Source organism: Anomaloglossus baeobatrachus, chromosome 4 (assembly GCF_048569485.1).
Source record: "Anomaloglossus baeobatrachus isolate aAnoBae1 chromosome 4, aAnoBae1.hap1, whole genome shotgun sequence".
NCBI classification, from domain to species: Eukaryota; Metazoa; Chordata; class Amphibia; order Anura; family Aromobatidae; genus Anomaloglossus; species Anomaloglossus baeobatrachus.
Genome location: NC_134356.1, coordinates 23,485,337 through 23,505,963, shown reverse-complemented (window position 1 = coordinate 23,505,963; position 20,627 = coordinate 23,485,337). Strand labels below are relative to the sequence as shown.

At 42.1% G+C, this 20,627-nt stretch overlaps 1 protein-coding gene across 1 annotated transcript in view; it reads left to right on the top strand.

Annotated features, from left to right (window-relative positions):
* The window catches only part of DGKI (diacylglycerol kinase iota), a 197,162-nt gene that overhangs the window by 19,877 nt on the left and 156,658 nt on the right, over positions 1 to 20,627 (top strand). The window contains exons 5-7 of the mRNA XM_075343835.1: positions 3,217 to 3,288; positions 9,335 to 9,451; positions 16,560 to 16,634. Coding sequence (XP_075199950.1) covers positions 3,217 to 3,288; positions 9,335 to 9,451; positions 16,560 to 16,634 — 264 coding nt within the window. The remainder of the gene's footprint in view (positions 1 to 3,216; positions 3,289 to 9,334; positions 9,452 to 16,559; positions 16,635 to 20,627) is intronic.

The window sequence follows — 20,627 nt, the reverse complement described above, 5'->3', positions numbered from 1 at the left end:
CTACTATAATACTGCTCCTATGTACAAGAATATAACTACTATAATACTGCTCCTATGTACAGGAATATAACTACTATAATACTGCTCCTATGTACAAGAATATAACTACTAGAATACTGCCTCCTATGTACAAGAATATAACTGCTATAATATGCCCTCTATGTATAAGAAATATAACTACTATAATACTGCTCCTATGTACAAGAATATAACTACCATAATACTGCCCCTATGTACAAGAATATAACTACTATAATACTGCTCCCTATGTACAAGAATATAACTGCTATAATACTGCCCCTATGTACAAGAATATAACTACTATAATACTGCTCCTATATACAAGAATATAACTACTATAATACTGCTCCTATGTACAAGAATATAACTACTATAATACTGCCCTCTATGTATAAGAATATAACTACTATAATACTGCCCCTATGTACAAGAATATAACTACTATAATACTGCCCCTATGTACAAGAATATAACTTACTATAATACTGCTCCCTATGTACAAGAATATAACTGCTATAATACTGCCCCTATGTACAAGAATATAACTACTATAATACTGCTCCTATATACAAGAATATAACTACTATAATACTGCTCCTATGTACAAGAATATAACTACTATAATACTGCCCCTATATACAAGAATATAACTACAATAATACTACTCCCTATATACAAGAATATAACTACTATAATACTGCTCCTATGTACAAGAATATAACTACTATAATACTGCCCCTATGTACAAGAATATAACTACTCTAATACTGCCCCTATGTACAGGAATATAACTACTATAATACCGCCCCTATGTACAAGAATATAACTACTATAATACTGCCCCTCTGTATAAGAATATAACTACTCTAATACTGCCCCTATGTACAGGAATATAACTACTATAATACTGCCCCTATGTACAAGAATATAACTACTCTAATACTGCCCCTATGTACAGGACTATAACTACTATAATACCGCCCCTATGTACAAGAATATAACTACTATAATACTGCCCCTATGTACAAGAATATAACTACTCTAATACTGCCCCTATGTACAGGAATATAACTACTCTAATACTGCCCCTATGTACAAGAATATAACTACTATAATACTGCCCCTATGTATAAGAATATAACTACTATAATACTGCTCCTATGTACAGGAATATAACTACTATAATACTGCTCCTATGTACAAGAATATAACTACTCTAATACTGCCCCTATGTACAAGAATATAACTACTATAATACTGCCCCTATGTACAAGAATATAACTACTCTAATACTGCCCCTATGTACAAGAATATAACTACTATAATACTGGCCCTATGTATAAGAATATAACTCCTATAATACTGCCCCTATGTACAAGAATATAACTACTATAATACTGCCCCTATGTACAGGAATATAACTACTATAATACTGCCCCTATGTACAAGAATATAACTGCTATAATACTGCTCCTATGTACAAGAATATAACTACTCTAATACTGCCCCTATGTACAAGAATATAACTACTATAATACTGCCCCTATGTACAAGAATATAACTACTATAATACTGCCCCTATGTACAAGAATATAACTGCTATAATACTGCTCCTATGTACAAGAATATAACTACTCTAATACTGCCCCTATGTACAAGAATATAACTACTATAATACTGCCCCTATGTACAAGAATATAACTGCTATAATACTGCCCCTATGTACAAGAATATAACTACTATAATACTGCCCCCTATGTACAAGAATATAACTACTATAATACTGCCTCTATATACAAGAATATAACTACTATAATACTGCCCCCTATGTACAAGAATATAACTACTATAATACTGCCTCTATGTACAAGAATATAACTACTATAATACTGCCCCTATGTACAAGAATATACCTACTATAATACTGCCTCTATATACAAGAATATAACTACTATAATCCTGCCCCTATGTACAAGAATATAACTGCTATAACACTGCCCCTATGTACAAGAATATAACTACTATAATACTGCCTCTATATACAAGAATATAACTACTATAATACTGCCTCTATGTACAAGAATATAACTACTATAATACTGCCCCTATGTACAAGAATATACCTACTATAATACTGCCTCTATGTACAAGAATATAACTACTATAATACTGCCCCTATGTACAAGAATATACCTACTATAATACTGCCTCTATATACAAGAATATAACTACTATAATCCTGCCCCTATGTACAAGAATATACCTACTATAATACTGCCCCTATATACAAGAATATAACTACTATAATACTGCCCCTATGTACAAGAATATAACTACTATAATACTGCCCCTATGTACAAGAATATAACTACTATAATACTGCCCCTATGTACAAGAATATAACTACTATAATACTGCCTCTATATACAAGAATATAACTACTATAATACTGCCCCTATGTACAAGAATATAACTACTATAATACTGCCCCTATGTACAAGAATATAACTACTATAATACTGCCCCTATGTACAAGAATATAACTACTATAATACTGCCCCTATGTATCCTTCCTGCGGTGTTAGATTGGATCTGGAGATATTGTGAGATATTTGTGCACTCGGTGTTGGTGTGCTGTCGCTCGGGCTGGTGTCGGTGTTGGTGTGCTGTCGCTCGGGCTGGTGTCGGTGTTGGTGTGCTGTCGCTCGGGCTGGTGGATCTGAGTCATTACTTCTGCACTAAAATCATAATAAATGGTTGCGGTGGAAGCATCAGACATTATATCGGTATTTTGCTTAAAAGCATTATGTTTTCCAGAGTGTTAGACGTCTTCAGAAATTCATCGGTTCGGTTTTATGCGGAAAAAATTGATTCTGCACTATGCAGTGAACACTTTGTCTTCAGCCTTGTGCTCCAGTCACACCCAGAGCTGCATTCAGAAGCAGTCGTCTGTTTTCTGTGACCCTGGTTGATCTCACATCTCGCTGTTATACCGAAGTATCAGTTAGTTCTGCCTTTCTAAATTTTGGCACATACAGTGTTAATTACATCTCCCAGAATGCATTGCTGTTCTTATTTCGCCATCACCCCCTTCCATAGCATAACGATTATGAACTAGATAGAGCCACATCCGGATGGTCGCAGCATTTCCTCTTTTTTTTCATCTTAATCTCGTTTTTTTTCTCTTATCTGCAGGGTTTTCAGCAGAAGTTTTCATTCCACAGTAAGGAAATAGTGGCGATCAGCTGCTCGTGGTGCAAGCAGGCGGTGAGATACTTAACTACTGGAGATTTGGGGGACTTAAAGTGTATCCGCCACTTTAATTTTTTACTTCATAAATCAATAGTTCTTGAGAAAATAATAAACTTTGTAATATATCTTATCAGAGAAATCTGCTTCTTTTTTTTTCTACTGGACTGACGATTTGTGGGACTTAAAGTGGATCCGTCACTTTATTTTTTTTTATTTCATAAATCAATAGTTCAGTGGAAAAGAAAAAACTTTCTAATGTATTTTATTAGAGAAATCTGCTTCTTTTTTATTCTCCTGGACTGAAGATTTGTGGGACTTAAAGTGGATCCGTCACTTTATTTTTATTTATTTCATAAATCAATAGTTCACTGAAAAAGAGGAAACTTTGTAATTTATTTTATCAGAGAAATCTGCTTCTTTTTTTTCTCCTGGACTGACGATTTGTGGGACTTAAAGTGGATCCGTCACTTTATTTTTTTTTATTTAATAAATTAATAGTTCACTGGAAAAGAAGACACTTTATAATGTATCTTATCAGAGAAATCAGTTTCTTTTTCCTCCTGTACTGAACTTTCACTTTCAATTCATGGGTGAAATGTGTCTGAATACAGCCTTTTCCATTACTGAGATGAGAGATGACAGTTGGTGCTCATAAAGCTCTATGGAGAGCTACAAATTTCATTTTTTCCTCCTCTGCCAGTGAATTTCAAAAGCACCAACCATCATCTTCTAGCTCCGTAATGTAAATAATCTATCTTACTTAAATACAGATTTTACCCATGAATTGAAAATGAAAGTTCAGTCCAGGAGGAGAAAGAAACAGATTTATCCAATAAGATACATTACAAAGTTTCTTCTTTTCCAGTGAACTATTGATTTATGAAATAAAAAAAAAAGTGACCGATCCACTTTAAGCCTTTAATACAGATTTTACCAATGAATTGAAAGTGAAAGTTCAGTCCAGGAGGAAAAAGAAGCAAATTTCTCTGATAAAATACATTACAAAGTTTATTATTTTCCAGTGAACTATTGATTTATGAAATAAAAATTAAAGTGACCGATCCACTTTTAGCCTTTAATACAGATTTTACCCATGAAGTGAAAGTGAAAGTTCAGTCCAGGAGGGAAAAGAAGCATATTTCTCTGATAAAATACATTACAAAATTTATTATTTTCCAGTGAACTATTGATTTATGAAATAAAAATTAAAGTGACCGATCCACTTTAAGCCTTTAATACAGATTTTACCCATGAAGTGAAAGTGAAAGTTCAGTCCAGGAGGGAAAAGAAGCATATTTCTCTGATAAAATACATTACAAAATGTATTATTTTCCAGTGAACTATTGATTTATGAAATAAAAATTAAAGTGACCGATCCACTTTAAGTTTATTTATCCGTGTATTATGGATTTATGGAATAAAAATGTAAAGAATGGTTACTCCTTAAAGGGACACTAATGTAAAAAATATATTTATACATAAAATTGTATACTGCTTATGTTTCCTCCCTTTTTTTGATCTTGGTTTGTCCATTTTTCCTCTTCCGCTGCTGGTGGTGGCTCTGATTTTGCACTTTTTATTATGCTTTTAGATATTGCGCTTGCTCTGGGGGTGTCATGGTAACATAAACTGGTGATCTCCATATGAAAGAATGCAAAACAGTTAAAGGTCACATGACAGAATTTTTAGTAATGGCAGTTTGATGCTTCCATGGCAACCCCAGAGCAAGCACAATATTTTCGTTACTGAAGTTTCTTTGCTGCAAAAGATGTAATTTTTTAACTACCGAGACTTCAGATTGGCAGATGCTTAAAGGGGAACCTAAGGTAAGCTCTTAAAGGGGTTGTTCATTTTGCTAACTTCAGGAGCACATCGCTCCCCTTCCACAATTGACAGGGGACAGTGTGCTCCTGATTTTTCAGAGGTAGTGTCATGGTTGAGCTGTTCCCCCAATTTGCACTTTTCCCCATCAGAAGAACGCAGGGGCAGTGCAATCCCACCAGCTTCAGAGCAGCGCTCACAATCTCTATAGCAAACTGCTTGCAAACGTGCTACTCCTTGCCTATGAAACCGACCACCACAGAGGTGGCTACTAACCTCGGCAACAAGCTGTAAACTATTAACAATCCCTGTGTTCTTCAGGACGGGGAAGAGTTTTAATAAGATGCAAATTGCAAAGTTGATTTTTTTTGTACAAGCGCTTTGCAATTTGATAAGATGAGAGAAACCCCTTTAAGGACGCACCTGTGGTATGTACTAAAGCGGCCACTTAATGTAGATGCTTATACGGTAGAGGCGCTTGGGGCAGGCAAGAGAGAAGAGGCACCTTAAACAGGCACATGCAGTAAGGAAGGCTCCCAGGGAGGGAGCTAAAGTGGGCACCAGAGGCACAAGAATAAAGGGGGCACAGGCTGCTGATTTTATGGGAGGCTCTTGGTGAAAGCAGAAAAGGACTCCCGATGCCAGCAATTAAGTAGGCACCTGGGGAGAACACTATGGAGGTCTCCTGGGGAATACACTATGGAGGTCTCCTGGGGAATACACTATGGGGGTCTCCTGGGGAAGACATTATGAAGGTCTCCTGGGGAAGACATTATGAAGATCTCCTGGGGAAGACACTGAGGAGGTCTCCTGGGGAATACACTATGGAGGTCTCCTGGGGAATACACTATGGAGGTCTCCTGGGGAAGACATTATGAAGGTCTCCTGGGGAAGACATTATGAAGATCTCCTGGGAAAGACACTGAGGAGGTCTCATGGAGAAGGCACTATGGAGGTCTCCTGGGGAAGAGACTATGGAGGTCTCCTGGGGAAGAGACTATGGAGGTCTCCTGGGGAAGACACTATGGAGGTCTCCTGGGGAAGACACTATGGAGGTCTCCTGGGGAAGATACTATGAAAGTCTCCTGGGGAAGACACTATGGAGGTCTCCTGGGGAAAACACTATGGATGTCTCCTGTGGAAGACATTATGAAGGTCTCATTGAGAAAACGCTCTGGAGGTCTTCTGGGGAAGACGATATGGAGGTCTCCTGGGGAAGACGCTATGCAGGTCTCCTGGGGAAGACATTATGGAGGCCTCCTGGGGAAGACAATATGGAGGTCTCCTGGGGAAAACACTATGGATGTCTCCTGGGGAAGACATTATGAAGGTCTCATTGTGAAAACGCTATTTAGGTCTTCTGGGGAAGACAATATGGAGGTCTCCTGGGGAAGACACTATGCAGGTCTCCTGGGGAAGACACTATGGATGTCTCCTGGGGAAGACATTATGAAGGTCTCCTGGGGAAGAAGGTCTCCTGGGGAAGACACTGAGGAGGTCTCCTGGGGAAAACACGATGGAGGTCTCATGGGGAAGGCACTATGGAGGTCTCCTTGGGAAGACACTATGGATGTCTCATGGGGAAGGCACTATGCAGGTCTCCTGGGGAAGACATTATGAAGATCTCCTAGGGAAGACAATGAGGAGGTCTCCTGGGGAAGACGCTATGGAGGTCTCATGGGGAAGGCACTATGGAGGTCTCCTGCGGAAAACACTATGGAGGTCTTCTGGGGAAGACACTATGGAGGTCTCCTGGAGAAGACACTATAGCGGTCTCCTGGGGAAGACACTATGGTGGTCTTCTGGGGAAGACATTATGGAGGTCTCCTGGGGAAGGCGCTATGGAGGTCTCCTGGGGAAGAGACTATGGAGGTCTCCTGGGTAAAGGCACTATAGAGGTCTCCTGGGGAAGACACTATGAAGGTCTCTTGGGGAAGACACTAGGGAGGTCTCCTGGGGAAGACACTATGGATGTCTCCTGTGGAATACATTATGGAGGTCTCATTGAGAAAACACTATGGAGGTCTTCTGGGGAAGACAATATGGAGGTCTCCTGGGGAAGACACTATGGAGGTCTCCTGGGGAAGACATTATGAAGGTCTCCTGGGGAAGAAGGTCTCCTGGGGAAGACACTGAGGAGGTCTCCTGGGGAAAACACGATGGAGGTCTCATGGGGAAGGCACTATGGAGGTCTCCTTGGGAAGACACTATGGATGTCTCCTGTGGAGAACATTATGGAGGTCTCATTGAGAAAACACTATGGAGGTCTTCTGGGGAAGACAATATGGAGGTCTCCTGGGGATGACACTATGGAGGTCTCCTGGGGAAGACACTATGAAGGTCTCTTGGGGATGACACTATGGAGGTCTCCTGGGAAACACACTATGGAGGTCCCCTGGTGAAGACACTATGGAGGTCTCCTGGGCAAGACACTATGAAGGTCTCCTGGGGAAGACACTATGAAGGTCTCCTGGGGAAGACACTATGAAGGTCTCCTGGGGAAGACACTATGGAGGTCTCCTGGGGAAGACACTATGGAGGTCTGGGGAACACACTATGGAGGTCCCCTGGGGAAGACACTATGGAGGTTTCTTGGGAAAGACACTATGGAAGTCTCGACACTATGGAAGTCTCCTGGGGAAGACACTATGGAGGTCTCTTGGGGAAGACACTATGGAAGTCTCCTGGGGGAAGGCACTATGGAGGCCTCCTGGGCAAGACACTATGAAGGTCTCCTGGGGAAGACACTATGGAGGTCTCCTGGGGAAGACACTATGGAGGTCTCCTGGGGAACACACTATGGATGTCTCCTGGGGAAGACACTATGGAGGTCTCCTGGGGAAGACACTATGGAGGTCTCTTGGGGAAGACACTATGGAAGTCTCCTGGGGGAAGGCACTATGGAGGCCTCCTGGGGAAGACACCATGGAGGTCTCCTGGGGAACACACTATGGAGGTCTCCTGGGGAAGACACTATGGAGGTCTCCTGGGGAAGACACTATGGAGGTCTCCTGGGGAAGACACTATGGAGGACTCCTGAGGAAGACACTATGGAGGTCTCCTGGGGAAGACACTATGAAACTCTCCTGGGGAAGACATTATGGAGGTCTCCTGGGGAAGACACTATGGAGGTCTCCTGGGGAAGACACTATGGAGATCTCCTGGTGAAGACACCATGGAGGTCTCCTGGGGAAGACACTATGGAACTCTTCTGGGGAAGACATTATGGAGGTCTCCTGGGGAAGACACTATGGAGGTCTCCTGGGGAAGACGCTATGGAGGTCTCCTGGGGAAGACACCATGGAGGTCTCCTGGGGAAGACACTATGGAGGTCTCCTGGGGAAGACACTATGGAGGTCTCCTGGGGAAGACACTATGGAACTCTCCTGGGGAAGACACTATGGAGGTCTCCTGGTGAAGACACTATGGAGGTCTCCTGGGGAAGACACTATGGAACTCTTCTGGGGAAGACATTATGGAGGTCTCCTGGGGAAGACACTATGGAGGTCTCCTGGGGAAGACGCTATGGAGGTCTCCTGGGGAAGACACCATGGAGGTCTCCTGGGGAAGACACTATGGAGGTCTCCTGGGGAAGACCCCAAAAGGGGCACCTTCTGCAGGCAGTAAGGTGGGTGCCAGGATCTATTACTTAGGGGGGCACCAGAGATGGACATTTAAGAAGGCTTAGCCTGAAGTTGTTGTCATGTGACGTGTCTCTTACGGGGGCACCTCTGGATACCGCACACTGTTATGGTAGATCACAGCCGGTATCCTTGAGGCCGGGGTCCGTTATTAGTGGCTCCTGTGTCACTTTTTATTAATCCACCAGTGGCCCCATTTTTGCCCATCCAGAGCGTTATCGGCCGGTGTCGTCCAGTCGGTGAGCGGGGCGCTGTATACATAGGAATTACCGCGGCCATGCCGTGTAATGATAGTCTCGCTCTGTTCTCCATTATTAGTGGTGGAAAGCCTCCATCGTGCCCACACAGCCCGGTGCTCTGTAATTAGTGCGGATGGTGCCGCTGCGTACAGAAGAGTCGCACCGTCACCGTGTAGCTCCTGCCTCTATATATAGCTGGTGCCAGCGCTGCCGCATGTTACGTTATTGCATTTTATCATCTCCTGATACATTTTTTTTTTCTTTTCATCATCCCTCTGTTATTCCTCCTGGAAATGTGTGAATCCGCTAACACTGGGCGTCACCATTACATTGACCCTGCCTTTGTTTGTTTCCGTCCAGTTCCACAACAAGGTGACCTGCTTCCTCCTCCATCACATAGAGGAGCCCTGCTCCCTCGGGGCCCACGCCGCCGTCATCGTCCCCCCAAGCTGGATCATTAAGGTGAAGAAACCTCAGGTAACTGCATGTTACTTTTTGTCTGTGAGGGTCTTTCCCACCTGCCCTGATATTGCCCAGGACAGCGCCCGTATGTATGACCTGAGTGTCCAAGAAACGCATGACCCGTGGATTTCCCCCGCCCCGGTGATGTGGCCCTGTGAGTGTTGCATCGCTGGTAACCTTTCCCTGGATTTGCCTTGTAATTGAAGTGCAGATTTGTGTCAGCTCCTAATGATACTGTGTGTGTATGGGAAACCGTCAGCATGTATGACTGCAGAAGAGGGAAGACCATGTAATCCAGAGGTTGTCTGCTGCATGTGCAGATGTCATGGCCAACCCCCTATAACCTGAAGCTTGCAATCTCCCCGAAGTGTATGTCCGCTATTAGCAATCCTGTTTTATACTTCAGAGCTGCACTCACTATTCTGCTGGTGCAGTCACTGTGCACATACATTACATTACTGATCCTGAGTTACCTCCTGTATTATACTCCAGAGCTGCACTCACTATTCTGCTGCTGCAGTCACTGTGCACATACATTACATTACTGATCCTGAGTTACCTCCTGTATTATACTCCAGAGCTGCGCTCACTATTCTGCTGGTGCAGTCACTGTGTACATACATTACATTACTGCTCCTGTATTATACTCCAGAGCTGCACTCACTATTCTGCTGGTGCAGTCACTGTGTACATACATTACATTACCGATCCTGAGTTACATCCTGTATTATACTCCAGAGCTGCAGTCACTATTCTGCTGGTGCAGTCACTGTGTACATACATTACATTACTGATCCTGAGTTACCTCATGTATTATACTCCAGAGCTGCACTCACTATTCTGCTGGTGCAGTTACTGTGTACATACATTACATTACTGATCCTGAGTTACCTCCTGTATTATACTCCAGAGCTGCACTCACTATTCTGCTGGTGCAGTCACTGTGTACATACATTACATTACTGATCCTGAGTTACCTCCTGTATTATACTCCAGAGCTGCACTCACTATTCTGCTGGTGCAGTCACTGTGTACATACATTACATTACCGATCCTGAGTTACATCCTGTATTATACTCCAGAGCTGCAGTCACTATTCTGCTGGTGCAGTCACTGTGTACATACATTACATTACTGATCCTGAGTTACCTCATGTATTATACTCCAGAGCTGCACTCACTATTCTGCTGGTGCAGTCACTGTGTACATACATTACATTACTGATCCTGAGTTACCTCCTGTATTATACTCCAGAGCTGCACTCACTATTCTGCTGGTGCAGTCACTGTGTACATACATTACATTACCGATCCTGAGTTACATCCTGTATTATACTCCAGAGCTGCAGTCACTATTCTGCTGGTGCAGTCACTGTGTCCATACATTACATTACTGATCCTGAGTTACCTCCTGTATTATACTCCAGAGCTGCGCTCACTATTCTGCTGGTGCAGTCACTGTGTACATACATTACATTACTGATCCTGAGTTACCTCCTGTATTATACTCCAGAGCTGCACTCACTATTCTGCTGGTGCAGTCACTGTGTACATACATTACATTACCGATCCTGAGTTACATCCTGTATTATACTCCAGAGCTGCAGTCACTATTCTGCTGGTGCAGTCACTGTGTCCATACATTACATTACTGATCCTGAGTTACCTCCTGTATTATACTCCAGAGCTGCGCTCACTATTCTGCTGGTGCAGTCACTGTGTACATACATTACATTACTGATCCTGAGTTACCTCCTGTATTATACTCCAGAGCTGCACTCACTATTCTGCTGGTGCAGTCACTGTGTACATACATTACATTACTGATCCTGAGTCACATCCTGTATTATACTCCAGAGCTGCACTCACTATTCTGCTGTGTCTTCTGCTCTTCTTTGCCCCTTTATCTTCTGTAGATAATGTGGAGGATTACGTCCTTCCCGGTGCTAATTGCCTGGAGCGTCTCCCAGTCTCGGTGCTGGTCACACGGCTAAAAGCTTTTAACTGTATTAATATGTTTTCACGCCCCGTCCGCACACATTTATAGCGCAGCGAGTGTCGCACACGGCACAATATTTACTCCCTAAATTACGTAATTAACGGTTCTGAAATAATTTCCAGGCAAATGCCCAGAGACCTGAGTCCTGATATATACAATAAAGAAACACAGCAGATGTTAAATATTATATACAGCGCGTGATTTTCCAAAGCAAATATATTTCTAAAGCTGCTATTGACATGAATTTCTCACCAGATGTCGGTAACAACCCATCCAACCCACACAGGCAAAGAAATCAAACCATAAATGTACATAAATTATGTGTAATTGAGAAATGACAAAGTATTGAACACAGAAGAAAGCGAGGTGCAAAATGCCATGAAAAGTCCTGACACCAGCTGAGATCTATCAGCAATTAGAAAACACTGCCATCTGGTTCAACTGACGGCCGATAATAGGTGTCTCATTACCGAGGAGGTGCCACACAAGAAACATCTCACGATGGGTAAAACTAGTGAGCTGTCTCAAGACCAAACATACTGATGGCATTAGTTACAGAAGAATTTCTAAACTCCTGAAAGCTCCAGTGAGCTCTGTTGGGGGTCATAAGCCGAAAGAGGTAAGAACATCTTTTCCCCAAAAAACAGCCATGACCAGGTGCTCCCCGCGAGATTTTAGACAGGGGAGTGAAAAGAATTATCAGAAGAGTTGTCCAAGAGCCAAGAACACCTGTGGAGGCTACAGAGAGACCTGGGATCAGCAGGGACAATTGTTTCACAGAAAACAATAAGTACTAGACTCCCCCTCTATGGCCTGTATGCACGCTCCTGTACAGTACAGACTGAAAGTTTGGACACACCTTCTCATCTCTAGAACAACTGTTAAGAGGAGACTTTGTGCAGCAGCCTTCATGGTAAAATAGCTGCTAGGAAACCACTGCTAAGGACAGGCAACAAGCAGAAGAGACTTGTTTGGGCTGAAGAACACAAGGAATGGACATTAGACCAGTGGAAATCTGTGCTTTGTTCTGAGTCCAAATTTGAGATCTTTGGATCCAACCACCGTGTCTTTGTAGAAAAGGTGAACGGATGGACTCTACATGGCTGGTTCCCACCGTGAAGCATGGAGGAGGAGGTGTGATGTGTGGGGGGGCTTTGCTGGTGACACTGTTGGGTGTTGGGGATTTATTCAAAATTGAAGGCATACAGAACCAGCATGGCTACCACAGCATCTTGCAGCGGCGTGCTATTCCATCCGGTTTGCATTTAGTTGGACCATCATTTATTTTTCAACAGGACAATGACCCCAAATACACCTCCAGGCTGTGTAAGGGCTATGTGACTAAGAAGGAGAGTGATCGGATGCTACACCAGATGACCTGGCCTCCACAGTCACCAGACCTGAACCCAATCGAGATGGTTTGGGGTGAGCTGGACCGCAGAGTGAAGGCAAAAGGGCCAACAAGTGCTGAGCATCTCTGGGAACTCCTTCAAGACTGTTGGGAGACCATTTCCGGTGACTACCTCTTGAAGCTCATCAAGAGAATGCCAAGAGTGTGCAAAGCAGTAATCAAAGCAAAAGGTGGCTACTCTGAAAAGCCTAGAATATAAGACATATTTTCAGTTGTTTCACACTTTTTTACGTGTTTCATTCCACATGTGGTAATTCACAGTTTTGATGCCTTCAATGTGAATCTACAATTTTTTAGAGTCATGAAAATGAAAAAAACTCTTTGTATGAGAAGGTGTGTCCAAACTTTTGGTCTGTACTGTGTGCACGCTCACCACGCAAGAATCCATTGCTGAACACGTAGCAAGTTCAAGAGCATTTAAAGTTTACTCAGCAACATGTCTGGAAGGAACTAAAGCTCCGAAGTCATAGAAGGAGCCGGGACCTGCAGGATGTGAGGAGTGTGTGCGGAAAAATGGGCCAAAATCCCACCTGAGCAACGCAGGCGACTAGTGTCTCCATACAGGAGGGGTCTGGAGGCTTCATCACCAACAAAGGGGACTGTACCAAGTATTAAATACATGTCAGTAACGTGTTCAATACATTTTCCCTCTGTCATTTCTCGTTATTACTCATAATTTATGGACATCGATGGTGTCATTTCTTTGCCTTCCTCGCGCTTCACATATAATAATGAACTGCCTCCTGCCCCTGGTGTGCACAGCACAAAGCTGAGACGAGACGGCGTCAATAAGGAGGCTGAACATTTAACAAACACAGGACACTTCATTGATTGCCCCCTGTTTTCTATCTGCAGTAGTGATGATGATGGCGCGGAGCCTTGTGCTGAGTGGATGGGCCCGGTCGGAGGTCACTGATCCTGCATGCTTGTGTCCCCGGATCTCATGCTCCTGTGTGGGCTGCGTGCATGTGTTCTCCTGCTGTTACCCCCATCACTGCTATTAATGTCTCCTAGACCAAATCCCTTTCCTATATCTATTCTGTCTGCCCACAGCCACCACTAGGGGGAGCTCACTGCATAGGAACGTATACAGCTGGTATTCAATGCTGTATAAATCCATATGTATTCAGCGCCCCCTAGTGGCAGCTGGAGGTAGGTCAGCTCCTTCAAGATTAACCCTTTTTTCTTTTAGGGTATTTTAGGCGTTGTTGCTGATATATGGGGTTGGTCCCAGTGACCCATTCCATTTTTTAAAGGGGCTGTAGCCCTAATTTATACATTGATTGAGTATGAAAATGCATCTTATAACATAACAGAGTGTGTTTAGCTCACAGAGACTGGATACAAAGGTAAAAAAACCCTCCCAGCTGCGAGAAGCATTAGGTCTGGTGTAAATGCAAGAAATAAAGCACGAAAGCCTAATATAAATCAGCAGAACTTTCCAGTATTCACTATAGAGAAGATGTGATCAGCGCATGAGCACCATCTGGTGGAGACAGTACATTACAGCAGAACTACAATATTCACATTTTTTTAGTATTTTTTTTAAAACATAAAGAATTGTCCAATTTAAATTGTTTTCTCCCCAAAACCATAACCATCCACACAGCCATTGTTTTTCAGTTGCTGATTAAATTCACATAATTAATTTTACCATAAAAAAGTACTAAAAATATTATTATTATGTATTTTTTAGTAAAAAAATCTGAAATGATTAAACAAATGATTATTATTATTTTTTTTCTTAGTAAACAAATCATAAACTGTTTAAAAAACAATTTATATTATTACTAATATTATTATTTATTTTTTAGTAAAAAAACAAATTATAAAAAATGTTATTATTATTAGTATTATTATTATTTTTCTTAGTAAACAAAACAGAAACTGATTAAAAAACAATTTATATTATTATTAATATTATTATTTAATTTTTAGTAAAAAAACAGAAATTATAAAAAATTTTATTATTATTATTTTTCTTAGTAAACAAAACAGAAACTGATTAAAAAAAATTTTTATTATTAATATTATTATTTATTTTTTAGTAAAAATAAAACAGAAATTATAAAAAAAAATGTTATTATTATTATTATTTTTCTTGGTAAAACAAATCTGAAAATAATTAAAAAAACAAAAATTATTATTATTATTATTATTATTACTATTATTATTATGTTGTTGTTATTATTATTAAGTAAAAAAACCCAGAATAGTATTAAAAAAACATTTTATATTATTATTATTTTATTTTTTTTTAGTAAAAAAAATCTGAAATTATTAAAAATATTATTATTAGTAAAAAAAAATCAGAAAATGATTTAAAAATATATTATTATTATTTATTAGTAAAAAAAATCAGAAAATGATTTAAAAAAATTATTATTATTACTTTTTAGTAAAAAAAATAAGAAATGATTTACAAAAATTATATTTTATTATCATTAATATTATTTTATTTTTTTTAATAAAAAAATCAGAAAATGATTTTAAAAAAAATATTATTATCGTTATTATTATTTTTATTTATATTATTATTTTATTGTTTCATTATTATTTTAAGTAAAAAAAAAAATGATTTAAAAAAACAAACAAAAAACCCCCAATTTATTATTGTTTTTTTTTAGTAAAAAATTATTATTATTAATATTATTTAAAAAAAACTAGAATGATTACAGAACAATTTATTATTATTATTACTAATATTTTTTTTTTTTAGTAAAACAGAAATTATAAAAAATAATATTTTATTATTATTGTCATTCTGATTTAGTAAAAAAAATCAGAAAATGATTTTAAAAAAATATTATTAATATTATTATTATTTATTTTTTAGAAAAAAACCTGATGAAATGATTAAAAAATGATAATATTAATTCATTATTATTTTAAATTTTAATAAAAAAAACCTGAAAATAATTTAAAAAACAATTTCTTCTTCTTTTTTTTTTAGTAAAAAAAATGATCCAATAATATTTTTTATTATTTTTAGTATTTTTTTTTTTTTTTAAATAAATTCATAAAACAATTAAAAAAAATTTTTTTTTTCCCTTCCGTTTTTTATTTCTCCACCGATGGTGCCGCATGAGTGCTTGATTTTTTTTTTTGTTACATTTTTATTTATACCATTTTGGCGCACAAACTATGTTTTCATTGCATTATTTTTCAGGAATGAGCGAGAATCTCTCTACAAAAAGGCAATTTTTGACTTTCCATCTTTTTCCATTTTGGCGTTTACTTTATGGAATAAATAATTTTATATTTTATTATTTTCTGCAGTAATAGCAAATATTTTTTTTTCTCATTTGTTGCATTTTTCTTGTTACTTTTGTGAAAAATGGGCTGGAATGAAATTTTCATAATTTTTAAAAGATATTTTGTAATTTATTTTTACATATTTAATTAGTGCACTTACAGGCCTCGAACCTGCAATGGATTTTACAATACACTGCAGTACTAGAGTAGTGCAGTGTATTATTTTACCATGTTATCAGATGCCTTTTTGTATGAATTTTTTTACTTATTCAGTCCTTTCTTAATTGTCATATTCACATCACAGGAGCCCGGGGCAGACGCTTCGCTCCTACTATGCAAGGATCAAAAAATCCACAAATATCACGGCCATAAACACTGCCGGGGACGTAGTTTTCTTTTTTTTGCTCCGCATCCTCCATTCTCCATGATGTTCAAGATCTTCCCCCTTTTCCTTCACAGGTTAATGCAAAAAACTCCAGTAGACGGAAAAAGAGAACGTCGTTCAAGAGGAAAGCCAGCAAGAAAGGCTTCGAGGTAAGAATCCGGGCACTAAAGGCTACACCAGTCATTATAAAGAATCACGGTTTAGTGAGGCCACGCCCATTATTTTAAGCCCCTCCTCTTTGTTGCTGCGCTTGCCTATCTGGTGTGTAGAGATTGGCTTTACAACAGCCACGTAAAGCTAAGAAATCATAGTCTGCAGATCTTCATTCATTCTGCAGGAGAGTGTTGTGCGCATGCTCTGCCGGAGAGTATGTTGGATATGCTCTCTAGTAGAGTGCTGTGCGCATGCTCTGCCGGAGAGTATGTTGGGTATGCTCTCTTGGAAAGTATTGTGCCCATGCTCTGCCGGAGAGTGTGTTGGGTATGCTCTCTAGGAGAGTGTTGTGCGCATGCTCTGCCGGAGAGTGTGTTGGGTATGCTCTCTAGGAGAGTCTTGTGGGCATGCTCTGCCGGAGAGTATGTTGGGTATGCTCTCTAGGAGAGTGTTGTGCGCATGCTCTGCTGGAGAGTGTGTTGGGTATGCTCTCTAGGAGAGTGTTATGCGCATGCTCTGCCGGATAGTATGTTGGGTATGCTCTCTAGGAGAGTGTTGTGCACATGCTCTGCAGGAGAGTATGTTGGGTATGCTCCCTAGGAGAGTGCTGTGTGCATGCTTTGCCGGAGAGTATGTTGGTTATGCCCTCAAGGAGAGTGTTGTGCGCATGCTCTGCAGGAGAGTGTGTTGGATATGCTCTCTAGGAGAGTGTTGTGCGCATGCTCTGCCGGAGAGTGTGTTGGGTATGCTCTCTAGGAGAGTGTTGTGCGCATGCTCTGCCGGAGAGTATGTTGGGTATGCTCTCTAGGAGAGTGTTGTGCGCATGCTCTGCTGGAGAGTGTGTTGGGTATGCTCTCTAGGAGAGTGTTATGCGCATGCTCTGCCGGATAGTATGTTGGGTATGCTCTCTAGGAGAGTGTTGTGCACATGCTCTGCAGGAGAGTATGTTGGGTATGCTCCCTAGGAGAGTGCTGTGTGCATGCTTTGCCGGAGAGTATGTTGGTTATGCCCTCAAGGAGAGTGTTGTGCGCATGCTCTGCAGGAGAGTGTGTTGGGTATGCTCTCTAGGAGAGTGTTGTGCGCATGCTCTGCCGGAGAGTGTGTTGGGTATGCTCTCTAGGAGAGTGTTGTGCGCATGCTCTGCCGGAGAGTGTGTTGGGTATGCTCTCTAGGAGAGTGTTGTGTGCATGCTCTGCAGGAGAGTGTGTTGGGTATGCTCCATAGGAGAGTGTTGTGCGCATGCTCTGCCGGAGAGTGTGTTGGGTATGCTCTCTAGGAGAGTGTTGTGCGCATGCTCTGCAGGAGAGTATGTTGGGTATGCTCTCTAGGAGAGTGTTGTGCGCATGCTCTGCCGGAGAGTATGTTGGGTATGCTCTCTAGGAGAGTGTTGTGCGCATGCTCTGCAGGAGAGTATGTTGGGTATGCTCCCTAGGAGAGTGTTGTGCACATGCTCTGCCGGAGAGTATGTTGGGTATGCTCCCTAGGAGAGTGTTGCGTGCATGCTCTGCCGGAAAGTATGTTGGGTATGCTCTCTAGAAGAGAGTTGTGCGCATGCTCTGCCGGAGAGCATGTTGGGTATGCTCTCTAGGAGAGTGTTGTGCGCATGCTCTGCAGGAGAGTATGTTGGGTATGCTCCCTAGGAGAGTGTTGTGCACATGCTCTGCCGGAGAGTATGTTGGGTATGCTCCCTAGGAGAGTGTTGCGTGCATGCTCTGCCGGAAAGTATGTTGGGTATGCTCTCTAGAAGAGAGTTGTGCGCATGCTCTGCCGGAGAGCATGTTGGGTATGCTCTCTAGGAGAGTGTTGTGTGCATGCTCTGCAGGAGAGTATGTTGGGTATGCTCTCTAGGAGATTGTTGTGCGCATGCTCTGCCGGAGAGTGTGTTGGGTATGCTCTTTAGGAGAGTGTTGTGCGCATGCTCTGCAGGAGAGTGTGTTGGGTATGCTCTCTAGGAGAGTGTTGTGCGCATGCTCTGCTGGAGAGTATGTTGGGTATGCTCCCTAGGAGAGTGTTGTGCGCATGCTCTGCCGGAGAGTATGTTGGGTATGCTCTCTAGGAGAGTGTTGTGCGCATGCTCTGCCGGAGAGTATGTTGGGTATGCTCCCTAGGATAGTGTTGCGCGCATGCTCTGCCGGAGAGTATGTTAGGTATGTTCTCTAGGAGAGTGTTGTGCGCATGCTCTGCAGGAGAGTATGTTGGGTATGCTCTCTAGGAGAGTGTTGTGCGCATGCTCTGCAGGAGAGTATGTTGGGTATGCTCTGCAGGAGAGTGTTGTGCGCATGCCCTGCTGGAGAGTATGTTGGATATGCTCTCTAGGAGAGTGTTGTGTGCATGCTCTGCAGGAGAGTATGTTGGGTATGCTCTGCAGGAGAGTGTTGCGCGCATGCTCTGCTGGAGAGTATGTTGGATATGCTGTCTAGAAAAGTGTTGTGCGCATGCTCTTTAGGAGAGTATGTTGGGTATGCTCGCTAGGAGAGTGTTGTGCGCATGCTCTGCTGGAGAGTGTGTTGGGTATGCTCTTTAGGAGAGTGTTGTGCGTATGCTCTGCAGGAGAGTGTGTTGGGTATGCTCTCTAGGAGAGTGTTGTGTGCATGCTCTGCAGGAGAGTATGTTGGGTATGCTCTCTAGGAGATTGTTGTGCGCATGCTCTGCCGGAGAGTGTGTTGGGTATGCTCTTTAGGAGAGTGTTGTGCGCATGCTCTGCAGGAGAGTGTGTTGGGTATGCTCTCTAGGAGAGTGTTGTGCGCATGCTCTGCTGGAGAGTATGTTGGGTATGCTACCTAGGAGAGTGTTGTGCGCATGCTCTGCCGGAGAGTATGTTGGGTATGCTCTCTAGGAGAGTGTTGTGCGCATGCTCTGCCGGAGAGTATGTTGGGTATGCTCCCTAGGAGAGTGTTGCGCGCATGCTCTGCCGGAGAGTATGTTAGGTATGTTCTCTAGGAGAGTGTTGTGCGCATGCTCTGCAGGAGAGTATGTTGGGTATGCTCTGCAGGAGAGTGTTGTGCGCATGCCCTGCTGGAGAGTATGTTGGATATGCTCTCTAGGAGAGTGTTGTGTGCATGCTCTGCAGGAGAGTATGTTGGGTATGCTCTGCAGGAGAGTGTTGCGCGCATGCTCTTCTGGAGAGTATGTTGGATATGCTGTCTAGAAAAGTGTTGTGCGCATGCTCTGCCGGTGAGTATGTTGGGTATGCTCGCTAGGAGAGTGTTGTGCCCATGCTCTGCTGGAGAGTGTGTTGGGTATGCTCTTTAGGAGAGTGTTGTGCGTATGCTCTGCAGGAGAGTGTGTTCGGTATGCTCTCTAGGAGAGTGTTGTGCGCATGCTCTGCTGGAGAGTATGTTGGGTATGCTTCCTAGGAGAGTGTTGTGCGCATGCTCTGCCGGAGAGTATGTTGGGTATGCTCTCTAGGAGAGTGTTGTGCGCATGCTCTGCCGGAGAGTATGTTGGGTATGCTCTCTAGGAGAGTGTTGTGCGCATGCCCTGCTGGAGAGTATGTTGGATATGCTCCCTAGGAGAGTGTTATGCGCATGCTCTGCAGGAGAGTATGTTGGGTATGCTCTCTAGGAGAGTGTTGTGCGCATGCTCTGCAGGAGAGTCTGTTGGGTATGCTCTCTAGGAGAGTGTTGTGCGCATGCTCTTTAGGAGAGTATGTTCGTTATGCTCTCTAGGAGAGTGTTGTGCGCATGCTTTGCCAGAGAGTATGTTGGTTATGCCCTCAAGGAGAGTGTTGTGCGCATGCTCTTTAGGAGAGTATGTTGGTTATGCTCTCTAGGAGAGTGTTGTGCGCATGCTCTGCTGGAGAGTATGTTGGGTATGCTCTCTAGGAGAGTGTTGTGTGCATGCTCTGCTGGAGAGTATGTTGGGTATGCTCTGCAGGAGAGTGTTGTGCGCATGCTCTGCTGGAGAGTATGTTGGATATGCTGTCTAGAAAAGTGTTGTGCGCATGCTCTGCCGGAGAGTATGATGGTTATGCCCTCAAGGAGAGTGTT